Below are 27,496 nucleotides of genomic sequence, written 5' to 3'. Positions count from 1 at the left end.
TCCAAGATGTTGCGATCGCATGCGCGCGATCTCGTGGACAGAGATGGCAGCAGCAAAATCTACGTGTAAAAGCAAGCACGAACTACAAATTCTCGATCGGTTATATATAGGAAAAGAGACAGCCGAGCAATGCTCAGAAGTGTGTGATTTGGTGTGCAAGTGCCTTTCTATTTAGTTTAGTCCGTTTAAATTATATTTTTCCGACTGGTTTAGTCGATGAAGAAACTTTACGGTATATAATGTTACAAAATTTCCTCGTCCTACTCGCATTGATTGGAGGCACGTGCGGACTGAAGGACCACCAGGATTGGGGTGAGTTGTTTTTTGAGGCACTTTTTGATTTTACCGCCTCGCCATATGAGCGGCAATCTTCGTCACGTAGGCACCGGAGGAATGAAAGGCCGCTTTTTCTTTAATTAATTTCGAATTAATACCGGCCACATTTCCCATCGTATCTTAACCTCAACAATATATAATTTTCATGTTATATAATTCCTTCACAAGCTGGCAATAAAAATCGCCCAGAAAAATCGTCACATGTTTCGTTCAAATTATGATTATTGCTATTTTTAATATTATTTTAACGAAATACAGAGTAACAATTATATATGGAGTAAAATTAATTTTAATTGTAATATTGCCTTTTATAAATTAATTTCGTTATTTTCAGTGCGTCCAATTTTTCGAAAATTCGAAATTTTAGTGTAGATATGGGTCAAAATTCATATAATTACTTAATTTCAGTTGCATAACGTCGTTTATTAATTTTCTGTAGGTTTTGCTCAACATTTTCTTTAGCATCCATTATTTCATTATATCCATTATTTTAAATATTAATTGAAAATTTGTATTCTATTTATTCTGTGCCGAGAATATTTTTCGCTATTAGCACAATTATAAATAATTCTCTATGCAAATAAGTCCAGTATCATTATCATCAGAATAACATTTAAATTTACTATAAACAATTATAAATTTAGATTGAGGGTGTCATTTTGTATGACACTTTGAAAGAAACAGTTGAAAATTGCGATCAGTTGCTGGTTTTTTTTAAATCGGTAAATTTGATTCTCAATCTCATATATCATACGCATGTATAATTAAGTATTCAGACAGATTTACTTTTCCTTTTACAACCCTTCTTCCTGTGTTGGTTCAATAAGCCTTCGTATGTGTAATCATGACCTTCCTTCCTGTAGAAAATTTCAGGTCAAGTTTAGAAGTGATTGTACTACTTTGTTTTCGTCACTTGTTTTAGCTGATAATTATGTAGTTTTAGTTGATCCTTATAGATTTTTTGATGGATATGACAGCAACTTTCTAAAAAAAAAAGAAAAAACAACACAAAATACAAATCAAATAAAATTTGTTTTAACATAACTGTATGCAATATAATCTTAAATTTATGGTGAAATAATGGTCGACCACAAGAACCACAAAACAACAATGTTAACCACAACCATACGTTTTGAAATTTAATTCAGTTGTAATATTATTATTTCACTAATTCATTAAAATTATTCAATCAAAATAAAAATCAATATGAATATTGAGCTTTCAGTTATAGTAAAACTTTCAGTCAGTTGTCTAGGCAAGTTCACAGATGGCGCGTTGTTAGCTCAATACGGCCGTCTCTAATAAAAAAAACGGAGGAACAAAAACTCATCGATTGTCAGGATGCAGTGAAGCATATTTTGTTACATGGAATATAGGTGAAAAAAAAAGGTAATAAATATTCTCAGTAAACAAGTGAGACCAAGGTAAAGGCTACTAAATGATATGAATCACCATCCAATTAGGAGGAAAAGGCAGAGATATAGTATTTATTTGTATCAGGAACAAAAATTTTAGAGGTAGTACATTAAATTGGGTGACCCCTACCACGTGAAGGTTGTTGACATGTGAGAGGAAAATACTTGATACATTTATTAAGGCTAAATCGCTTTGATTTGCGATTTATTGCAAACCACATATTTGTTACACGTGCGAAAGAAGTAATTCATGTTAATAAATGTTTGTTCACCAGCTTGTTTCTGTTATTTTTGATGGTTTAAAGCCCTATACATTTCATTCAATAACAATACCTTAGTATTTTCAATGACGATAGAAAAAAAGCAAAACAAAATAAAAAGCTTGTTTTTGAAGCATAACAATCAGTATCGTTTCCAAAAAAAAAAAGAAAATAGAAATTTACTTGAAGAAAATATACAAGAAATAAGAGCAACTTTCTCCTTAATATGCTCAGTAGTACAATGTACATTAAATGATAACTTTGACAAATGTCACTTAACTATACTAACACTAGTTCATAATTGAAATTACGAATAATGAAATGTCTTAGTTTTAATTTAAATTTTGTTGGTCACAAACGCAATGAATATTAAACTTAGCAGCTGATGATGAGTCACTAGCATATGTTTGTTTCTATGACAACTGATGAAATAGCTGCATCAATAAATTAGGAGTATGGAAATATGGACAGTCAGAATCAAAACTATCATTTGGGCCTAAAGCCAGATTTGGTCTAATTAGACACTGATTAACAAGCAACAGGCACAATGGGCATATTATTTGTTATCCCAGTTAAAAGTATTGTCGTATTTCTATTGAACACATAATTGATTGATTTTTTGCCTTTTCTTGAATACACGAATATCGTTCATGTCCCGGCTTACTTGGTTCATATATGTTTGGTCAAATATTGTAATCACCACTATCAACTTTTCTATATACATCTGAATTAAATAAATGAGTAACTCAGTGCTAAATTAAGTTGTGAAAATCGTTTTCATATCGTCAGTTTTTGTAAACATTGACGTAATTGCGTACGTGTTTTTTCTGGTTGTCATCTGTCAAAATTGATTCATATCAATGTCGAAATTAATCAAATTCATATTTATCATCAGTTTCATCAAGTTTTTACTGTGCCTTACTATAATGGTTATAATTATGGATGAATATTTAAGATAATTAAAGTTAATATTGGATGTTACAAGAGTTTAGGCGGTTTTCGCGATAGATGGCCTCAATTCGAAATAACTCAGGAAATGTGACATTTTGGGCGTTATTTTTAATTGTAACTCTAAAAATCTCAATAAGAAGTAATTTTATGTGAAATATAGAATTAAATATAACCTACCACTGATTCTGATTGAAATAAAGCAAAACAGATGAAAGAAGAGGGGTCACTAAACGAAATGCCGTTTTTACGAAACTAGAATGTATTTTAGTCATTACGGAGAGTTAACTGGGCCACTTCATTTATTTTCGATATGGAATAACAAAAATATTTCGTATTTGAATAAGTTAATATATCAAAGCGTTATATATAGAAATTATTTTATTTTTTTAAGAAAGTGTCCACAAAATGTTTTCCACAAATATTTCTGTAGCCGAAAGAAACTTCACAAACTGTTTCCAAAAATTAACGTGATTGGAAAGTGATAAATAAGAAAAGGGGAAAGGTCTGATGATATTTTGGTTTATATTAGTATCTGCAAAAACCTATTAATGGCGTGAAACTTGTTCACTATCACATACTGAACAGCCTGTATTACATATTTGTTCGGTCCTTGACTAAACAGCGTAATCAAGAAAAACCATACTGTTTTTTTATATTTTTTAACGATTCGGATAATTTGTGATGTTTGGAAATTATTTTTTCCCTACATCTAACCGACTTGCGTCAGTGTGAATTTACCTCGAACAGAACTATATTAATAATCGTTTAATGTATATATCTACATAAATTTGAATAATAATCAACGTAAACAACACTACCTTATCGGCTATAACTTTCATCAACATGTAGGTCGGGATAGTTAAGCTTTGTTGCTCGTAGAGTTCATGTTCTTCCTTATCGACATAAGCTCCAGTGATAATATAGTTCAATAAATAAATAGACCATTCATCGAGGCCAGACTGGATCTAAAAAAATGAAAGCAATAATTTTGATTTGCAATAATATAATTGGCTTGCAACATCTTATAGTATTTTTATTACAGTTTTCTGAAATAAAAAAAATGGTCTGTTACAGACGCTTAAAATAACAAAAAAATGTACATGTCGAAAATATTATAATAGCTGTTTTGAAGGTCGCTATATAAAAAAAAACAATATTTCGCAAAATATTGAACTTGAATTGATGTTATCAATGATAATTTTATTGCACTCGGTTACTGGAGCTGAACCCAGCACTTGTTGCACTCGGTTGCTGTTTTTTGTTATCGTATCAAACTGAGGGAAGAACATCTGATTGTGATTCATAGTCATAACCCTGTCGTAACGACCGTAGGACGTTGATTTTGCTTTCGTTATAAAATGGTAGGCCCACGCGTCAAATTGTTGGATTGCGTCCAGCGATTGTATGGGCTGAATTTGTGTTTTTGTGGCCTCTGTCCAAGTTGTGTGTCAGCTCTATCGTAACCAAGGAAATGGTCAATGTCTACTGAATAAACCAGAACACAATTCGACATATATTGCTCCTTTCAACTGCCATCTGTCAGATTTTACCTATTTTTACTCTTTGATCAAGGATACATGTTCTTCTGTAGTATCTTTGAATTTCTTTTAATATAAATGTTCAGGGGCTGGACAAAATAATATGAACACCAGGCATATACGCAATATTTATTTTTTAATAGGTTATTTACTCACCATTTGCTTTTAAAACAGTTGCAATTCTTACCGGAATAGATTCCTAGAGTGATATGAATGAAGTTAGAGATGTAAATCTACTCCTCACTATCTGCTTCCCATAACTTTTCAATTATGTTGAGATCTGGCGATTGTGCTCACCAAGAAAGATATTTGATGATATTCTGATGCTCCTCAAAGCAAGACTGAACTTTTTGACAGAGTATATGGGCGCATTATCATCTTGGAATATGGTAGTTTTTGGCAGAAATATGCTACTAAAAGCTTTATTTGGTCTCTGTCAATTAATTTTGGGTCTAGTCCATTATTCATCTTCGCCAATGACGTTTTTCCTAGTGTTGTTTATGTCTTACCTATTACCGTGCATACTGTCGCTCGTGAAAATTTAAACAATCATATCATTTATTCATGTCATATCATTTTATCTATCCCTGTTAGTTCACATATTTTGTTTAGTATAGCGATCATTTTGTTAGTAAACAGGGTGTGGCGTCAGAAGAAACAGCAAATGGCTGATCTTATAAGCATCCCATATGCTGTACAAGTTCTATGTATTTATACAGTACCATACAATCTGGCAAATTTATTAAATACATATTTCTCCAAGAAGTCTTGGTGGTAAATTTCATTATATAATGTTTAAAGTAATTTTTGGGCAAAAAACTAGGCTTGGGTTCTTTTTGGAGCTAGTTTTTCGCCAATTCTTCTGGTGTCAGACACCTTCCTCACCTCGCGGTTTTTGACCACAATTTTTTTGCACATTATTGTAGTACGAGATCATCGGCCGTAATCATTCATTTGAACAACCGATATCGAGCGTATTTTGATTTCCAGTCTAAGATGCAATACGTCGGTCTACTTGAATTAGGGCGAGGATTACTTTTACCATAATATCCGGAATGAAAACGGGAAAACCAATTCTGATATTGGTATTCATTAAGCATTAATTGCTATAACATACAATTTTCGATGAACCTATTTTTTTTTTCGGAAGTAAAATATGAATGAGAAAATGAATAATGATGAACTTCATTGAATTATTACTACTAGAGATACGCATCTTTAGACGCATCAACTATTTTTTCCTCAACTTATATTTCTAGAAATATTGCCCCAAGAAAGTTGCTGCCAAATTTCACTTAATATTTCAATTAAATTTCTGTATTAACCTAAATAATATAGGAAAAAACGTTGCCTGATATCCGTTTCCAAACACTGCATGTTGTCATGCAATTATAGAATAAATATTACGAATTTGACCCAATTTCTCGAACTGCCCAAATTGTAGGACTTGTAGGAGAATTCTCAGCGTTAACGCTTAAAAGATACCGATCAAACTTGCACAATATTTCTAAATATGTAAATTACATATTTTGTATGTATTACGTCTTCTAATCTTATCAATTATGTAAGTTGCGTATCATTCTTAATTCTGTTTTTCGTCTTTCATCTCATTGATAATGGCATATTGATTGTCATAATGTATTTAGTTGCAACCTTGGATTAGAACAAGTATGTTTGATATACATTCGATGCAAAATATTGTATTTTACTTATTATTAAGTTATTCCACTTTATTTACCATTTGGTGGATTCTCTGATCGGATTAGTTGATAACAACTAGTAACAATATATTACTAAATAAGTTTTAGAAAATCCTAGATGCATAGATTAAATCTAGTTTAACTTATGACGAAGTATAAGAAACAGGGTGGAGTCCACGATATTCGCGCCAATATCTGTTGGAATGAAATAGTGGCATGAACTACCTTAACTTTCAAGGTTGTGTTATTTTTATACGCAACATTTTAATCGTATAGGTATTTGATATCAATCCGTGGTTGTTTGGTTTACATGAACAAATAATTAGGCTGTAAAGTCCCCAGTAACAGTTTTTAAAACTAAGTAATCATCGTTAGAAAGAACACGTTTTAAATATATTGATATTTGAAAGTAACAACAATTCTAATTCAAAGAATAACCAACAACTTGTGCTTTCGATTCTTTCTCGGAATTATTCAGTTTATTCGCCGAAAGACAACTACGCAAATGAGTAATAATTGAATGGAGAACTGCGGTTATACATCTTATCTAAAAATTTACATTTTTTAGGAGCTTTCAAGACATACCTATGGATGTTAACGAATGAAGTTAATTTTTCAGAAATGTTTTCACTATGGACGATAAATAAATGTATAGCATAACATACTCATAGACATGTTAGAGTTTCTAAAACAATCTTGCCTATATACTTTGGTCATTAGTCTATCCTCCTTGCCTCCCTCCTATTCACTCCAACAAATCATGTCTTTTTTGTCCATTTTTGTTTTCTCGCGGTCAATCATCCTGTCATTGTATTTATACTCTATATTTTATATTTCTAATATCTATTTCTGTCTCTTTATTTCATAATTTATTTGCTATTCGTGTTATTGTATATCTTGTATGTTTTGTTATAAAGGTCCTTTTTGGAATACATTTGGTTTTTTATATAATTGTTTGTATCGTTTCTTACGCTCTTTATTTTTGTTTGCTCTTTGTCCATTTTCAGTTTAAATAATTTTCATAACTAAGGACGTATTCTTAAAGATTAAGCTCCGAATGAATGAAAAAATTCATTTTTTGAAATTTCGAGATTGGAATAGCCCTTTAAACAATCATTGCCGTAAACACATAAATTTCCATGGTTATATCATCTGCTACAAAATATATAAACTATTTCGAGTTTCTGTTACAACCTGACCTGTAACCTGTCCGACTATCTACCCTAAATAAGCAATAAAAAATATCGAAGAACAATAACAATAACAGTAGCTATTTCTTGGAACCGATAACCTTTCGATCTTTCCAATTGTCCGTTTTTTAATGCAGATATTAATTAATAAAATACCGCTCGATTTAATGTCGACGGTCATCTTATCTGCTCGTTTATTGTTTAAAACGTTTTGCTGCTTTTATGGTAAATTGATATTTTATGGAGGATTCAAGACATAACTGTAAATAATCTAGAAATAATGATAATATAATTACCAATTAACGCGTACGTATAATACATTGATTGAAATGTCCATGGTTGATCTAAAAATGAAATGTTCTTGAGCTAATGTTGGTTTATTTATTAATATAGTTACCTTCAAGAGAAATTCCATCCGTCGCATGCCTCTTCTACATGCTAATGTCTGAGATGAAGTCATTTTGTAAGCTCTGCGAATAATTATTATATGTAGTAGCCCAGGTTTTTACATAAATCCTAAAATGGAAAAAATATTTTAAAATTGTAATTTATTTTATTATACAGCAAGGTTTAGAACCTTCAGATTTGACGTTAGATATTTTTTATTATCTTTTAATCAGTTATTCAATTTATATATTTAGTAACATTATGAACCTTATAGTTTCAGTACAAAACTCAATTTCAATTAATATTAATTATTAAGTCGTTTTCATTAAAAGTATTATTTATTTACTGGCTATTATCGGTACAATACCTGGTCTGTTAAAAGTACAATCTGATCCAACTTAGGCACAGTAGAGTAACGTTCATCTTTAAACCAATGAAGATGCTATAGCTATGATCTATTTCCTTGCGATTGTTTTAATCGAAGAACATGATCGAATTCTAGTTGAATGTTTCTTAAAATATTTATTATTATTTATCATTATCACCTGCCTATCTGTGGTTTATTTTCAGACAGGTGTCACCGCCCATTTCCCGGGATGAAGCTCATAATGAATGTTTCTAAAAACTTACTCTGTTCTCGTTTAAAACAATTTCAATTCTTTTCTTCCATCTCGCTCATATTTTACTGTTAATTCTCCCCCACAACAACAACGAAAAATTGGAACCAAAACTAACCCCAGACAATAAAGGTACACCTTCGATTTATCTGTAATATTTACAATATGCACCGGCAAATCGGTATTCCTTACAAATGCATCGGATAAAGATGACTAACTATAGATAAAGATGGCTTATTATATCGTTGATACAATGCCTGGTATACTTAAACATAGCTTAGTACTATCACGAAAATAATATTTATCATAAGTAACAGGTCAATTGAAAAGTCCCCGGACTGACATATAGATGGCGCTACTAGAATTAAATCCATATCTTTTTAGATGCGTGTATAAATTTGTCAGCTGTCGGATCATTAATTTGTGAATTATAGCATTTTGAATGAAGCAACTTCTATTATTGTGAAAAACAATAGAGAAAAAGGAATTTTTAATTAGTTACCGACGAAAACATTAAAAAAATCCACAAAATGATTTTGAATGACCGTAAATTGAAATTGAATGAAATAGCAGACACTCTAAAGATACCAACTGAACGTGTACATCATATCATTCACGAATATTTGGGTATGAGAAAGCTCTGTGCAATGTGGGTACCGCGCGAGCTCACTTTTGGCCAAAAACAACGACGAGTTGATGATTCGGAGCAGTGTTTGAAGATAACCTAGCGTAATAAACCCGAGTTTTTGCGTCGATATGTCACAATGGATGAAACATGGCTCCATCATTTCACCCCGAAGTCCAATCGACAGTTATCCGAGTGGACTGCACACGATGAACCAGCTCTAAACAATGAGAAAACGCAATAGTCGGCTGGCAAGGTTATGGCGTCTGTGGTTTGGGATGCGCAGAGAATAATTTTCATTGACTACCTTGAAAAAGGAAGGACCATCAACAGCGACTATTACATAGCGTTATTGGACCGTTTGATGGACGAAATCATGTGTTTGTGACATCGTGTCAGTGAAAACGATGGGAAAAAGCCATGAATTGGGCTTCGAATTGCTTCCTCATTCACCATATTCTCCAGATCTGGCCCCCAGCGACTATTTCCTGTTCTCAGATCTCAAAAGAATGCTCGCTGGGAAGACGTTTTCGTTGAATGAAGAGGTGATCGCCGAAACTCAGGCCTATTTTGAAGCAAAGGACAAATCGTACTACAAAAATGGTATCGAAAAGTTGGGGGGTCGCTATAATTAGTGTATGACCCTTGAAGGGAATTATGTTTAAAAAAAATGTGTTTTACTATGGTAGGCCGGGGACTTTTCAATTGACCTGTTATTGTCAAACAATGTAAGGTTATCTTATTTTCTGTATTTTCCTGTTAGAAAAGTGATTTTCCCTAAATTAGAACTTCAATCTCATTTTAACACGTTACTCAGTAATCACCATCCTTTATCCATATGTTAAAATATCCTGTTATTCCAACGATTAGTTTTGAAAACTGAAATAGAAACAATTTTTATTTTTTCATGGTGGAAAATATATTGAAAGCAAATAGTCGTTTGATAAGAGTTATGAATATTCTGCCACAAAGAAAATAACTATTATTACTGGTATAACTGATCCAGAATGCCCTGGCCGAAATCAATTGTTTCAAATTGCAGTAAACATTAAAAATATCAGAAGGTAGTACTATCCACTTTCTGTAATTTTGATTTCTTTTTAAATTAGATTTTTTTACATGGGTATGTGACGATTACACGTGATGTACGAAGCATACATAACTGAATCAAAAAAGATTGAATATTGAAACAGCTATATTCCTTAAAGTAACTTTTAAAAATATGTATAAATTAAAACGTTCATTAGAATTTGACAGTGACAAGGCAGGCATTATTTTTGGATTGTTGCTTTTGAAATGTATGAGTGCTAGTATTGAATTTATAACTTCTCGTTTACTATAAAGTCGAATAAAACAAAGCCAACAATTAATTAACATCTTCATTAATCATACGTGATACGTATGAATGAGCTGCTAAGTTGTTATGGTTTTAAAATGTACAAGAGGTGCCAGTCCAGTGATATTGTTTTAACCCTCGTGTAATTAAGATAGCCCAATGCATTATTAATTATTGTTATTATTTTTTATTGTAAATAGTCGATAATATTCAGTTGTTGATCAACAGGCTATCTGGAAATTCTGGGTAATGAGGGGGATCACGATCAAGTAGGTTTTTCGATCATTGAACACTGCGCCATTATTCGATATCGGGTGTTGTTATAACCTTCTTGCCAATATGGGTCATGGATAAGCGTAAAAATATCTTTTAAAAAACAAGGAAACTGTAAATCCCGCGTAGACCTCGGCTCAGCAAACGCTATAAAGCAAAATTTGGTGAACGCTTATGAGAACAATAAATTATACCTAAAAATTGTGGGATACATAAAACTATCCAAAAAATTAAACTTTCTAAGAATAAATAGGATATTCCTAAGAGTTCACAAATAGAAACTTGGTCAATCAGATGATTTAGTTTTAAAGGACAGAAGTAATGCGCGGCGCAAACGCTCGTTTTCAGAGACAAAACGATTTTCCAAACGCATCCATAAATATTTCATAACCAACAAAAATGCCGATCCTCTGTGATAGTGACACACTGCAATTATATTATATTGTCTGTTGATATACTGAGATTACTCTTAACAAATAGCCTTATTTTTAATACACCTATCTAAACAGTTGAAGACTCTATATAAAACTAATGAATTAGTCTATATAGAATAACAAACAACAACAACGTGATTTCTCTCTTGACTGAAACTTTTATATATCTGACTACTACATAACTCCTAAAGTCCCTAGAAACTAGTAGCATTTCATTATTCTACTTAACACAGATTATATATATATATATATATATATATATATATATATATATATATATATATATATATATATATATATATACTAGCGACCCGCCCCGGCTTCGCACGGGTGCAATGCTGATACTAAATTAAATACACTACAGAAAAAATATGAACGTTGTATATAAAAACATAGCGGCCCGCTCCGACTTTGCACGGACATAAAATATATATGCCTATGTCACTCAATGAAAACATGATTAAAATCGATCCAGTATTTTTGGTTCATTCATTACTGCCCTTGGCTTGCACGCATTAAATTTGGAGTAAAACAATTCCTCTTCCCCTATACTTACTTGAAGATTTCCTGCTATCTTTGGAATATCTAAATTCATACAATTTTTATTACATTACACATTTTTAAAAGCAAATTTTAAATTTGTAATATCTCCGAAAATATTTGTTTAATTTACATGCTGTAAGGAACCATATTGATCTATATTAATTGCACACTGTATTTAAGGTACTTAATTCGATAAGGATTAATGCCGTATTGCTTAAAATAGCTTCGTAAATAAGCCATTTTCTCACGTAAAAAGTAAACAATAAAAATGGTTAATGTGGGTTATCCCTAAAAGATAAACATATACCATCGCGGACTTTTTTGTAGACCTTTTTATGGTATGCAATACTGTAGTACATTAATTTGATCTAACTTGTAGGGTTAGGCAGCGTTTTTGCTAATTGCTAAATAAGCCTTATATGTTGCCTTAGTATATTATGCATGTATTATACATATATACCTTCCTCTTGAATCACTCTATCTATTGAAAAAAATCGCATCAAAATCCGTTGCGTAGTTTTAAAGATTTAAGCGCACATTAGGGATATAGGGACAGAAAAAGCCGACTTTGTTTTATACTATGTAGTGATGCGAATGTTCGTAGAATAAAATGTCTATTTATCAAATAATATTGTTACTTTTACTAATAATGTTATTGTTACCGAGACACCTGGTATAGAGACTTACTAGTAATTTCTCTATTGAATATATTTGTTAATTATTGTCAATTCAAACAAAAACTAGTATAATTAGTATTGGTTAGTCAATTTTACAATCTAAAATACTGTATAATTGCCATTGTTAAATAAAAAAAATGGCTTATTTTTTTTTGTTATCAGTTGATACTAGTTCAACATAGAAGGAAGAAAATGTAAAACTAAAGTTAAAACTCAGGAGTAGATCGATTTGCGCGTGGTATTGACTGTGTTTGGTACAAAAAACATCCTCCGGAAGGTCCTTAATTATGCTCGCGTGAAGTGAGTCACGTAGCGCCGTTCGACCTTTTACCGACGGACACAAAAACAACTGATCATCCACTTCCGAAATGCAAATGCTGCGAAAAACTGCCAACGATTACCCCAGCTAATCAAGCGAAAACAATTTTATTGTTTTACCGTAATGTAACACCGGCCAGCATATTAGAATACAATATGAACTCATTTTTATTATTTTGTTAAGTATTAAAATTGTTTTGACAGCGGTGTGTTTGGCTAACGTTGCATTAACGAATATCATACTTCATTACAATACCACTATTAATTTCATTGGTTTTTGTGAAATTCAGTTGGTTTAGGACTGGAGATCAGCTTAATAGCAACCTTTAGGTCATCAGTATACCACAGATAGAGACCGAATAGTAAACCCTTTTTTTAATAAGTACCTAAATCATCGCTATTTTCATGTGAACGTGTTCTATCTTTTGTTGTATCGTTGGTGTATTGCTTGAACCAATGAATTTTGACCACCACACCATTTTCGAAAAAAATAAAATATGACGAAAATGAATTTCAAGAATCTCCCTTTTCAAAGCACAAAAACTTTTGAGTGGGCGAGTCAATGACACTACCATTATATCTAGAATCTTCTACAAACTGTTACCTTTCGGAACCACTATAATATGGCATGATTGATGAAGTATTACTACATATATGGGACGTTAATGCACCATCGTGAGGAGAAACGAAATTACTTTTTTCGCCTTTAAATAATGGCGCTCACACGAAAACAGTAAATAACAAACAAAATTAAGAGTAACTAAAGCTGTAAACATGTTTATATATCGTCACAATTTGATGAAAAAAACAAACATTTTAGTTTATTATTATTTCTGTTTGTCTGTGCTAATTTTGTAAACTGAATTCCACCAATTTTTTCGATATTAATAACTAATGAATTGAATAAACAAACAGCATTGCAACGAATTCACAACTAATGAGGAGGTGGGGGAACTTCACGTACTTCATTTTGGCACTTTATTGTAAATTTACTGTAATGGTAAAGTTTCAGTTCATATACCAACACACTTGATGTGCTTGTAAATAATGTACAACTACTGTAGTTGTCGGTAGAATGCGCAATTACTCATGTATTTGTTTCGCACATCTTTTAATTCATTTGTATGCATTTTTAAGATAAAAGAATTATGTATTTTCTTCAAAAACGTGAAAACTCATAAGATGTAATTATTAGAGGTAGCTGATGCGTTCTGGAAACTACGATTGTGTTCTAAAATCATTATGGTTTCAATCAATTCAATCTTATTTTCAGGTCTTCCTTTTCTTCAATACCACTATAACTATAAAGAAAATTTACTGTTAAATAAGGTTTGTTTTCGTATTTTCTCGAAAATCTATTTGACGCAGCACTGCTATTGTTTGATATAATTAAATCGCTAATTATTATGAGTATTAACATAGTACAAAGGCCGATGCCCCACGAACAGTATTCACTTTTAATTTGTTTTTCAATGTCTAGCCTAGGTAAAGAACAATGGTTAAAACACTAAACTAACATCAATGGTTTTTCAGTAATTTCACGGAGTATCAATGACACTAACAGACAGACCAAGCTATATGTATAAGGGGTGTCATTTTCGCTAACAATGAATTAAAATCCAAATTGTTTTGACATCAGATTTATTTCCATATGACTTCTGTCTATTCTAACACCAAAAAAATCTTTCTTGTCACGAACTTTTGAGTATCTGCATGCCCTAGTTACATATTTTTGACGTACGAATATCATTATTTATATAATATGAACACAGTTCCGCTTTCTTTTTACCAATAATAGTTTAGTTTATACTTAATTTTATTTAAAAGAATAGTGTGAGAAAATCCGATTAGCCATTCTCTGGTGAATAATATTTTAACAAATTCATGTGTATAGGGTGTAACTTGTAAATATTTTAATATAAAAATATTGACGAAAAGAATTCATTGAAAGTGCAGTAAAATATTTTCCGTCATTTTTTACCTTAACTGCAGTGATAATATGTCAATGAAGTTCTATTATACAATTTTTTACGCATTTTGAACTGGATTTATGTGCAATAATATTCGTATTTATTGTCTTTAGTGGCCCATACCAAATATTATTCGGTGGTGTGAAGAGAACTACGAGTAAAAACCAGCTAAATCAGCGTCTTTTTTCACGAATATTTATATTCAATTGATACAAAATGTTAATAATGATAATAAAAATGTGCTATTTTATTAATTGGGATGACATTAATAATAATAATTAATATTAATAATAATAATTAATGCATGACCAAAATTCCTTTTGAGCTATCAAAAACTGACGCTTTCACATAAGTTCTGAAAACTAGCTGGCTTTAGAGTTAAATCCTAAAATTTTGATTATGTCCTTATGAAAGATGAAGATGAGGTGATAATTAAAAAGGAAATCGAATATTTCGTTACACTGTTGACCAATAGTTGGTGCTCAATGAACGCTAGTATTTCCATTATAATTAGATAGAACCCTCCGACTTTTTTAGGATATTAGGGCGTTTAAAAACTGTTTGCCAAGTATTAACCTCTGGTTAACCTCATTGGCCGTACACAGCTAGCGTCAGGACGGCATATGCCTGTTCGAAGTCACGTACGACGTCGTCTATCAGCCGTTTTTAACCGTCTAAAAATGCAATTTCGCCGATTCGCCTAGGAGAGAAAGCCGAAACCGCATTTGTTCACATGATCCTCCGTATCAGTGGACTAGAACGGAGTCTATTGTGAGCCGGTCGCCCGTTCGGCGAGTAATCGAACTAAATCCCGGTGACGTTCTTCTAACATGTTCGTCATGAATTACGTAACCTGCTCGGTGTGTAGTAAAATATCGGATAAAACGACTGCGCCCGAAATAAATCAGAAATACGCACGCCGCCCGAAGGTAGCGTGGCTACGATCCGTTCGTAGTAGAAAGGTTATCGAAAGTGTCAAAAAAATATGTTTATTCATCCATTCTATTAGATGCGCCAAAAAGTAATCCATATTTTCAATATTCGTAATTCATAAAAGGACGACTTATCGAAAATGAACCATTTTAAAAGTTATAACATTCCAGAATAATACGGATAAACTACCCTAGATAAATTATAGAGGTCTTAACAACTAAATAAACTGCGCCAACAATTCAAACAGAAAATGTAATGTACAAATTAATACATAAAAGAAATTCGCGCACTGCCAAGAGTCTAAATATTCTATTCTGAGGTAGTTAAGAAAATTAAAACAACCAAAAGCATCTTAACTAATCCAAATATAAAGGAAGATAAAGTTGTAGACCCAATAACGATAGGTGCGATATGATACGCAGTGATATCCCTAAATGCGAAGGAGTGACAATGGCCACATTTGTTAATGATACTGCACTACTTCCTATCAGCAACAATACTGAGACAACTGTAAATATAGTACAAATAGTGGTCTAAGAAATGGCGAAAAAAATTATATGTTACGAAGTCTACACATAGGTATATTCACCTAACCTAACAGCTATTCTCGCAAGATCTCTAAAACTTTTCAAGATATTTTAAAAATATTTTTATTCAGTGTAGCGATACAATCAAGCAAATAATTTCAAGATATTGCTTTGAAGTGGTGCTATTACTTAACGTACATACTTGCGTAAGTGTTTTATGGCATTGAGTAACGACTAAGAATAAATAATCTCAGTTTATAAGATATTATTACATAAAATATTTATTCTTGTAATATTAAAACAGTAATTTTATAGCCATACTATAATTTCAGCAGTCAATACAAAAATATCGGCAAGAACATTATCGAAAAAAAATCATTAAAAAAAAATTGAGAAAGAAGACTGATTTCCAACCATCATCCATTATGTAGTATTTATAAAGAAATGTTTAGAAATACGTATCAAAAGTGACAATATCTTGGGGGCAACTAACTTATACTTCCAGCCAACACGTGATTATCCACTACTTAGATAACGAAACCTATTTTGACCGCGTGCCAACCAAGTTATTTCGAGAAAATATGTCTCCGATATTCCATCAATTGTCAATGGGAAAGTTAATCTATCACGCATAGGGAACGTCACCAAAATTAACTTCTTTAATAATAGATCAATTATCACTTTTAACCTATGATGTAAAACGATAACTATTAGCCTCATCTTAATCAACTATCAATGACAAGTTAATTGCTGGGTTTATTTCTAATATACCTATTTAATCGATCAATTTGGGTGAAAATGTACGTTGATATGCCAGTTTCGAAATAAGTAGAAGAAATCAATGTAACCTCAATATTTAGAATAATAGATTTTTAAGTTTTTGACGTAACGACCCCACTGGATATTTGCAATTTCCTTGAAAATGTTTTCGAAACATACTCTAGCCCCTTTACACTCTATTATTTTAGATATATATATGCTTCTTTCTTTATCAATATCATTATTCATTGTAATAAATATATCTAAAATATATAATAAATAAATATATAATTAATTATAATAAATTTTGTGTGTTCTAATTTTTTTTGTTGATACTGGTTTTCAGTCTTCTAAATTTTTCTTAAATTAAATTAAAAAGTAAGTCATTAAAGAGGCATATGGCATAGCCTTGACCAATTCTGAGATTATTGAATCGCCTATTTAAATAGTATTGGTTGTTGGCAAGCTATATTATGATTTTATCAAAATAAATATTATAGATGTATGCTATTTTAAAGCCATCCATTGGGAAAAACCGAAAATACTTTTTTCCTGGACTTCATACTAATACATTATTTATCGTATATACTATAACAAAACAATGAATAATAAACACTCGTACTATAATTTCGAGAAGCTAGCCAATTAATGCACCATACATCAAACGCCACCGAAATTAAATCGTTAATAGTAGACCCACTATCAATTTTAATTCATTTAAAATGATTGCTATAAGTATTTTATTATTAGAGTAAACAAGTTTAATAATAGAAGCAACAATCGCGTCTGGTTGCATGAACGTATCATTTGGTTTGGAATTTCAGACCTATCAACACTATATTAATCTATCTTGTACTCTATTCCAGTTCAAATGTACATTATGGTGTAATACTCTTTACAAAAAAAATTTTTTTGAAAGTTCGTAAAAATGGGAAAGAAAAGACAAACAAAACACCCTCTGGCTTATTTAGTTAGTGGGTGTTTTGTTAACGATCTTATTCTTCAACAGTGGAGTTAAAAATTCAACGCCATTTTAGTATTTCATATCATATAATCATTTTTATAACTATAAATCAGGAAATTACCGCTTCATTTTCAAAACCTTATTGAAAAGAAAATTAATATGCGAATGTTCGATGCTTTGTGAGACTAAATAAAACACTCGCTAAGGATTGTCTAATTTTGTTTAAAAATAGGAAGAAAATAGCAGGTCGATTGTAAAGTCCCCCGCCTACCATAGTAAAACAATTTTTTTGGCAAAATTAGTTTTTTTTAGTCAACATAATTCCCTTCAAGGGTGATACACTGATTATAGCGACCCTCCAACATTTCGATATCGTTTTTATAGTACGATTTGCCGTTTGCTTCAAAATAGGCCTCAGTTTCGGCGATCACCTCTTGATTCGACAAAAATTTCTTCTCAGTGAGCATTCTTTTGAGATCTGAGAACAGGAAATAGTCGCTGGGGACCAGATCTGGAGAATACGGTGGAGGAATACTGAGGCAGCAATTCGAAGCCCAATTCATGGATATTTGCCATCTTTTTCACTGACTTGTGACTCGGTGCATTATCCTGGTCAAGCAGCGCTTTCTTTTTCGGAGATTTCGTCCTTCAAACGGTCCAAAAACTCGGGTTTTTTTTATGTTTTCGTCGGTAACAACCTCTTTTGGGTGTCCACTGCGTTGACCGTCTTCGGTGCTCATTTCACCACGTCTAAACTTAGCATACCAATCCTTGATGGTTGATTTTCCTGGGGCAGTGTCCAGAATCTCGGCATCAAGCCAAGATTTTGCTTCAACTGTATTTTTCTCTTTAAAAAAGCAATATTTTTTCAACACGCGAAATTCCTTTTTATCCATTTATTTTAGAATAACAAAAGTTGCTTCACTCAAAATGCTATAATTCACAAACTAATGATCCGACAGCTGTCAAATTTATACACGCATCTTTTGAGGGTTAGGGCTAACTAAAAACATCTGTATTTAATTCTAGTAGCGCCATCTATGGTGTCATGCCGGGAACTTTTCAATTGACCTAGATTTTTTTGTGTACAATAAGTAGTCGAAATGAATTACGCTATACAGCAAATAAAAATGGAATCTGTTGTTTCAGACATTGCAGTGGTTATCAATGACCAGATAGAATTGCTCCAGTCCAATGGAACCTTGGTAGGAGCAACTTTGCAACAGTTCACCAAACTAAAAGCTTTAACGTTCGACAATATCAGGCATCAGTTCGTGGTGAGCGACATGAATCAAGAAAACGACACCATCTTCACCGTACAATTAACCAAAGAGACCGAAATAACGCCGATAGTGCCCGACTTGCCAGATGACGTTCAGGTATGTGCCCCCTTAATTCTGGACGAACGAAGCAGGTCTCTAAAAGCCCCCTTCTCTTCTTTTCAGGGTTTGGCCATTGATCCCATAGATGATGTTCTGTACTGGACAGACTCGGTAAATAAAACCATCAATTTTGTGAAATTGAATGACACTGATTTCGAGCCTCAATTATTGTTCGCTTTCAGTGACGTTGTTCCCCAGGATATTGCCATCGATGTGTGTCGCAGGTAAACACCCGATGGTTGTAACGACAAAAAAAACTGCCTGTTGATTTCAAAATTCGTATTAACATTTATTTTGTGTTGACCGACGCGTTGTATTCTATAACATCGAAAAAAAAAACAGGCAACAAAAATGGAAATAAGGGAAAATGTTTTTATTTAGAAGTTTGAAATCAAAAATCAGGATGTAAACCCATCAAAAATGAACGAAACACCAATATCCTAACTAAAAAGTCCGGGAAAAAGTTCGTGGAGTTTTTTCCCGATATATAGAGGAATAATATATTGATTAAAGCCAGCATGTAAACAATAAACAACAGATAAAGAAACATGGTGCAGGTGAAGATGCCTAACGGGTCGCCACAACTTCAAAAACTTGTCTCATCACTAGATACTTGTTGCAAAGGCCATATACAACTACATGTTTATACATTATTATGAGTGTGTGAAAATTGAAAAATGCAGAAAAAAATAAATGTGAATAAATCGCTATATACTATTATTACAAGAGAAGAGAGTCGCATAGAATTGCTTCAGTTTTCCAACCAGGAGCCAAGGAAGTTGTGCACCAATGTCTCTATCCGAGAAAATGTGGAAACTTTGTCTATAGTACACAGAACGTTCATTTATACTATAAAGAAGTTAGTTGAATATTATTTAAAAAAACGCTACGAACTTTTTCCTAGACAAATGTGGTGCTCTATCGATAAAATATCGTGCAAAATTAGCTATTCTACATAACTAGCAGTATTTTTTATTTGTATATATATTTTACAATAATAATCCTTAATACGATGGGGTTAATAATTTTTCAGGTATATATACTGGACGAATTCGGACGTGAATCATCCATCAATAGAACGTTCGTTTCTCAACGGGTCCAACAGAGAGACCATCGTTGACTCGGATCTCATAATTCCGGCTGGTATCGCCATCGATTACAAGAAGCAACGTATCTATTGGGCGGACATGCGAGAAGGCATCTATTACCGGATAGACAGTTGCGACATGAACGGCAACAGCAGAGAAATCGTCTACGAAGGCACCCACACGAAACCCTTCGGAGTTGCTGTCGATGAAACGTCCATTTATTGGACGGACCTCAACAATAATGCCCTGTGGAGGTAGGTCATATCATATATTTTTAACATCTAAATACAACATATTTTAAAAGCAATAGAAAGAATAATTTGTGCCAATATTTTAAAAATAATAACTTCGTAAATAATAAATAAATAAATAAATATAGCATAGAGAAATACTGTGATTGTATGGTGGATGCGATGCCATTTCTTACCCTTTGATTAATTACCCTTTTCTCTAGATATTTTAAAACGGATAAAGGCGCCGCCCCCGAAAAGATCCGCGAGTTCAAGGAAAGACCGTTCGGATTGGTGGCGAAGAACATCCAGATCAGAAACTATCCGGACTGCAAAGAACTGGAGGTGGCCATAGAGAAATACGGAGAGGTCGTCGAAGAAATCGAGATGTTCAAAGATGGTATCGTGGATTCCAGCGAGAACGCCGAGTGTCTGAACGGGGGTCAACGTGTCAGAGACACGTGCAAATGCCGCAGGGGATTCACAGGTCGCTTCTGCGAGATCGAGAACTGTCACAATTTCTGCGTCCACGGTACGTGTCACCTGTCGATGCAGGGCTACCCAACGTGCAACTGTCCGACGGGTTTCGGCGGTACCCGATGCGAGCTAGATATGTGTAGGAGTTTCTGTCTCAACGGCGGAGAATGTACTTACTCCAGGTTAGGAATCCCAATGGTTACAGCGATCCTCGTTAATAATCAACTGATATTTCAGAGGTGACATAATCCCAAGTTGTGTTTGTCCGAAATTGTTCATGGGTAGCAGGTGTGAAATTAGTGCAGAGTTTAACAATTTGTGTTTGATGTATTGTCGCGAGAACACCAGCCAGAATGATGTCCTACTCTCACGAAATAGGGATTTAATGTGCAGGTAATTATTCAATTTTTATTTATCGGTTTAGATTTATAGCTCAAAGCTTTGAAGAGCTTCATTCATTCATTGCGTCATGTAAATCTAATGATTTATTAGTAAAAATAGATCAACTCAGCAGATGTGAACACTTAAGGGAAAATTATATATAAGGTGTAGAAGTACTGAATTTACCTTGTATTTATCTTGTATCTGTATTATATAATATCATTAACAGAGTCACATCTCTTTGACATATTTGTAAACATCATGTTTTCTTTATGCCAATAAAATATAAGTGTGTGATATACAGCTTTCTTGAAACTAAATCACAGGGGAATATTACCATAGCAAAGTTGTTATCTTTCAGTACAACGTCATATCTTCCAGTACATTCACAAAACTTACTTGTACACCCTATATTATAAAATAAATAGCTATATGACCTAAAACATTTTTTACAAAATGTATCACCATATTTTCGATTTAAATACAAAAACAAACCATTTCAAAGAAAGTGTTACTATTACTTGTTTTGATTTTCAATTTTGATTATACTATACAGACTAGAAAGCTGTTCTTGCAGTAAAGGTTAATAACAAGACAAGATTTTATTCAAAGGCATATTGACAATTTTTTAAAATTTATATTAAACAATTAATTTTAATAAGTGTCTTAATGCTCAAGAATGTTGTAACTGAGTTCTTAACTAGAACATTATTTTTGCTAATGTGGCAACATTCTCCTTTCTTGTGGTTGGCTATCATAAAATTGTATCATCTGAAGGTCATTCATTCAACATTGGATTTAACTGAAAATAAGAATGTATCAGAATAATCATTAAATAAGCAATGGGTATAGCTGTAACATTTTTTACATTCTAAATTTAGTTCTTAAGCCAAAACATGCTTTATTTGCTGACCATAAATATTTCTATTTCGTATCTTTACTCTAAGCATGGGACTATAGAACAAGTGCGGTTGCCAATTATGGTTGAAAACATGGCGCATTAAAGCCAATGAAATAAAATCCATGCATGTAACGTTTACCCTGAGTAGAAGAACATGTCCACCAGTGAATATCAATCATCGTCAACTCCCCAAGCAGAGCATGTTAAATATCTTGATATGCACTTAGATCGACGCCTAACCTGGAAGAAGACTCTCTAAACGGAAACAACTTGGATTTTAATTATGTCAAATGTATTGGCTCATTGGGCACAAATCCAAGTTATCATTAGATAACAAGGTATTGCTGTATGAGTCTATACTAAGTCTATTTGGTCATATGTAATCCAACTATGGGGTACCGCTAGCAAACCTAATATATCCATCATTCAATGGTTCCAAAATAAGGTGTTGGTGTTGCGTGCCATTGTTGATGCTCCGTACTATATTTCAAATAAAGTGATACAACGCGATATTCCTCTAGAAGCTATAACGTGTGTAATTCAACGTGTTTGTGTGAAGTACTTCGAAAGAGTGTCAGTGCATCCCAATGTACTCGCTAATCAGCTAAATATGCGACGTGATAGTGAAGTGCGTAGACTAAACAGTTTAACACCACCTGCTGTGATTACTGGATATAGGTACACTTTAGAATAAGACTAATTAATTAAGATAATATCTTATACAGAAGATTGCTTAATGATGTGATTTTCTACATGCCATGTATATATAATATAGACATAAGAAATACTTATTGCCAATAGGGCAGATTGTGGAATCACGAAGAGTAATAAAAAAAATATCTTTACTCATTATATTCATTTATTGTGTTATTATTTTGACAATATTGATGAAGATATATGAAAAAACAGCACTTATTGTCAGCAAGTAATATAAATATGAGTTACAGGAGAGCAATGTCAAGTATCTTCAGATGACAGAAACACAATTTGGTGATAATACCAGCGATCAGGAATAATCTGTCCATCAAGACACATCTGTCTTTCTCATCTCACAATCCTCCTTTCGCACCTTTCTCCATAAAACTACCGAACTGCTTGGTTTTTCATTTTTGGCTTCTTCTAATTGGTGTCAACCACTGTATATCAGTGAAAATCACAGACATCCCTACAAATATTGAATTTTTTAATAATCTAAAGTCTTGTTTTGCTTACAGATGCACCAAAGACAGTTACGTCATTTCAAGGAACAATCTAACTTCAGTCGATTTGCACACTGAACATTTAACAAAGAGAGACGCCTTCCTGGACAAACTATATTCAGACAGCGACATTACCATTTTATTTGCTTTGTTGATGTTCACTCTATTGTTATCTGTGGTGTTGTTAGCGCTTCTAATCCGAAAACAACGGAGGCATCGAAAGAAAGATACCGTCCAGCGAAGATACATCGTTCGACAGAACGTCACACCTTTAACGTATCGCCCACAGACTTCGTCGGACCACTGCGAGATCACAATAGAAAACTGTTGTAACATGAATGTCTGCGAGACGGTAAGCTTACCCGGCTGTCGCGAAACAAGCTTTATACTGATGTGTTTCGATGTTTTTAGCCATGCTTTGAACCAACCAACTTGAAAGGCAAACCGGGAGACGACCAAAAAAACCTACTGTCGAACATGGAGAATCCCGAAGACTATTATTAGCTGGGTCCCGCCAGGGGACGTAGCACCGTGGCTGTGCCATTAGAACAGTACATGTTTCGATTCTGTTCTAATCGTTCGCCTGTACACGCTGGGAATGCGCGTATCTGGCGGATATTAGCGAAAACTACTTATTAAGCGTTGAATAGTCGTACAAGGAACAACAAATGACCCGCAAAATTAATTTCCCCGCCATAATCGGTATAAAAAGGCAAATTTAATTCCCCCTTCCCATTACTGTTTTTGGGAAACTTTCAGTCAAGTCTGTTCATCATCAACTGTTATATATATAGTTAGTTATAAGGGTAAAAAGGTCACCTAAACTGGAATTCCTAATTTGATATAAATTTGAAACAGTACATATGTGATATATATATTATGATATTTATACTTAATTTTTTGAAAAAGTTACTTAAAAGTATCATGCTACTTAAACACACTTAATAATAAAGGTTATAAATCCTATTTCTATATATATCATACATTAATTACAAAATGAACAATATATATATGCTCGTTATATATATATATATATATATATATATATATATATATATATATATATATATATATATATATATATATATATATATATATATATATATATATATATATATATATATATATATATATATATATACATACATATATATAATGTGTGATATAAATAGAGTTATTATATTATGTTAATATACTAGTAAGTTTTGCATCAAAATGATATTGAAAAAAGATAAAAACTTGAAGCTTCAGTTACTTAAAATCAAGTGAGATGCCTTGGTGCAATTTTGTGTTCTGGAACTGTTCAACGTTTTCTTTTTAGAACTGATTTGAATATTTTTCCTTTGTAGTTTGTTTTTATTAATTACTACCTAGGTTATATCTAGGATATTTATGTTTTGTGGCTTTTAATATCCACGTGAGAAATGTGATATTAGGAGGCAATTTATATATTGTGAATAAGTAAAAGTTTTTGTAAATTTATTAATAAAATAGATTTGAAAATTGTTTGGAATTGTTTCATTTTCGATTTGGTCTTGACCTTGTAAGAGTTATTGCAGTCTTTTGGAGATGCAAAAACAATAGTTAAAATATGACAACAATGGATTTGTATGGGATAGTTAAGTATCAAACATTTTTATCAGCTAAGGATTAATTAAAACACTGGTTTTTACCTTAGAAAACCCCAACATAAAAGTCGTTAGCGCTTCCTTCGGCTTTGCTGTTTGGTTTGTTAATACACTCTACTAAAACAAATCATTGTACTACCCTTCAATTCATTTTACCTCTACGAAACCGCAACATTTTATGACGAAAAATCGTATCTACATTTTGAAATAAACGTTACCGCGTAATTATATGTTTTTAAAATTATGATAATTCACTTTAAGCCTAATTAGTAGTTTTAACACGCGTTAATTGATCAATATTGATACAATCATCATAAAGTAACAATCGAATTAGGATATTTAGATTTTTCTGATCATTTATCTAGATGACTCTGTAAAATATTGTACTGCCCTCTATTAGTCCAGCGCTTAATTATTGATAAAATAGTAGAGATTTCTGTAACATGATGGTGGTGCCATCTGTGGAAGCGATATATATAACTCAGTAAAAAGAAACGTTTTCTCTAAACTGCCTTCAGTTACAGGAACCTGTAACAACTGACATAAGCCCAAGTTTTAGTATAGCGCCGAGAGATGGCAGATCGTACGATTTGACCATTAAATCCTCTAGATACGTAAACCATATCAGATGTAGTCTAATAAAATCCTTTACCATATATAATTTTTTTCTTATGCTTGGCACGCATACAAACCCATTAGGCATACAATAGATGTGTTGGTTGTGTTATATTATTAGCCGCCTCTGTTTTAATAGTTGTTCTAATATCAGAATTACATAATAGAATGGAATCTTTAGTGTAAAAATAAATGATTTATAGAATAACACTTTTGATTCTGCAAGAAAATATTAAAAAAAAAGAAATGTGAAGAAGTCTTTCATTATTAAGAGAACACGCTGTTACACTATTCGTTTTATTCCTTTCGCTCATGTTAAAAAAACTTTCGGGGTATAAAAAAATTTTCGAACTAGAAAAGAAACAATTTAATAAATTCCTTGAAAAAATAACGTATATAAGGAATATTTTCTATAACACAATATAAGATTTCTATAACGTAATTGTGTTGCCATCTGTGGAAGCGATATATATAACTCAGTAAAAAGAAACCTTTTCTCTAAACTGCCTATAGTTACAGGAACCTGTAACATCTGACATAAGCCCAAGTTTTAGTATAGCGCCAAGAGATGGCAGATCGTACGATTTGACCATTAAATCCTCTAGATACGTAAACCATATCAGATGTAGTCTAATATAATCCTTTACCATATATAATTTTTTACTTATACTTGGCACGCATACAAACCCATTCGGCGTACAATAGATGTGTTGGCTGTGTTATATTATTAGCCACCTATGTTCTAATAGTTGTTCTAATATCAGAATTACATAATAGAATGGCATCTTTAGTTTAAAAATAAATGATTTATAGAATAACACTTTTGATTCTGCAAGAAAATATTTAAAAAAAAAGAAATGTGAAGGAGTCTTTCATAATTAAGAGAACACGCTGTTACACTATCCGTTATATTCCTTTCGCTCATGTTAAAAATCTTTTGTTGTATAAAAATAGTTTCGAACTGAAAAAGAAACGTATATAAGGAATATTTTCTATAATATAATATAAGAAGATTTCTATAACGTAATGGTGTTGCCATCTGTGGAAGCGGTGTATATAACTTAGTAAAAAAGACCTTTTCTCTAAACTGCCCTTATTTACAGGAACCTGTATTATCGGGCCTATGCCGAAGTTTTGTGATAGCACCGAGAGATGGCAGATCGTACGATTTGACCATTAAATCCTCTAAATACATAAACCATATCAGATGTAGTCTAATATAATCCTTTACAATATATAATTTTTTACTTATACTTGGCACGCATAGAAACCCATTAGGTATACAATAGATGTGTTGGCTGTGTTATATTATTAGCTACCTATGTTGTAATAGTTGTTCAAATATCAGAATTACATAATAGAATGGCATCTTTAGTGTAAAAATAAATGATTTATAGAATAACACTTTTGATTCTGCAAGAAAATATTTATAAAATAAGAAATGTCAAGAAGTTTTCCATAATTAAGAGAACACACTGTTACACTATCGGTTATATTCCTTTCGTTCATGTTAAAAAAACTTTCGGGGTATAAAAAAATTTTCGAAGTAGAAAAGAAACAACTTAATAAATTCCTTGAAAAAATAACGTATATAAGGAATACATTTTGAATTTTGAAAAATTAATCAGTAATTTCTATATACACCAAAAGAAAACAACAATTTTTCTAACAAAAAATTATTTAATCGTTTTCGTTAGCGCAGTCGTCAAGGTGACAGGACGGTCCTCCTACAGTGGCGATAGTCCCGGGTTCGACTCCTGCTGGGGCCCATGCCCATAAAGTACATCCATATGTACTTTATGTTTGTGATTGTACTTATAAATGTCTTTATAGAGTTTAGAA

The 27,496-nt window shown here is 32.4% G+C and overlaps 1 protein-coding gene and 1 long non-coding RNA gene across 3 annotated transcripts; one reads left to right on the top strand and one right to left on the bottom strand.

The window, feature by feature from the left end:
• The first annotated feature begins 103 nt into the window (after positions 1-103).
• Positions 104-24,917, top strand: cue (Low-density lipoprotein receptor repeat domain-containing protein cueball). The gene is made up of 8 exons (XM_076415656.1): positions 104-312; positions 18,903-19,132; positions 19,199-19,359; positions 20,169-20,477; positions 20,678-21,112; positions 21,168-21,323; positions 23,427-23,763; positions 23,823-24,917. The coding sequence occupies exons 1-8, from the start codon at positions 240-242 to the stop codon at positions 23,913-23,915; spliced, it is 1,794 nt and encodes a 597-aa protein (XP_076271771.1). The 5' UTR covers positions 104-239; the 3' UTR covers positions 23,916-24,917.
• LOC143203485 (uncharacterized) lies at positions 1,131-25,367 on the bottom strand. Of its 2 annotated transcripts, none has more exons than XR_013007345.1 (4): positions 25,295-25,367; positions 25,085-25,153; positions 3,781-3,927; positions 1,131-1,320 (listed from the first exon to the last, which is right to left on the bottom strand). It is a non-coding gene; the product is annotated as an uncharacterized LOC143203485 (long non-coding RNA). The 2 variants fall into 2 exon arrangements; XR_013007344.1 differs by lacking the exons at positions 25,085-25,153; positions 25,295-25,367 and adding exons at positions 7,788-7,906; positions 8,408-8,537.
• Positions 25,368-27,496: the final 2,129 nt, after the last annotated feature.

Source organism: Rhynchophorus ferrugineus, unplaced genomic scaffold, assembly GCF_030347505.1.
Source record: "Rhynchophorus ferrugineus isolate W39M unplaced genomic scaffold, kcgeb_rfMv2 rfM10, whole genome shotgun sequence".
NCBI lineage: Eukaryota > Metazoa > Arthropoda > Insecta > Coleoptera > Curculionidae > Rhynchophorus > Rhynchophorus ferrugineus.
This window is presented reverse-complemented; position numbering and strand designations above follow the sequence as displayed.

Bases quoted from the DNA above. Each gene is read 5' to 3' on its own strand.
- cue (XM_076415656.1), top strand. From the start codon at position 240: ATGTTACAAAATTTCCTCGTCCTACTCGCATTGATTGGAGGCACGTGC. The intron at 20,478-20,677 runs GTAGGTCATATC...CCTTTTCTCTAG, and splicing joins AACAATAATGCCCTGTGGAG to ATATTTTAAAACGGATAAAG. The intron at 21,113-21,167 runs GTTAGGAATCCC...CTGATATTTCAG, and splicing joins GGAGAATGTACTTACTCCAG to AGGTGACATAATCCCAAGTT.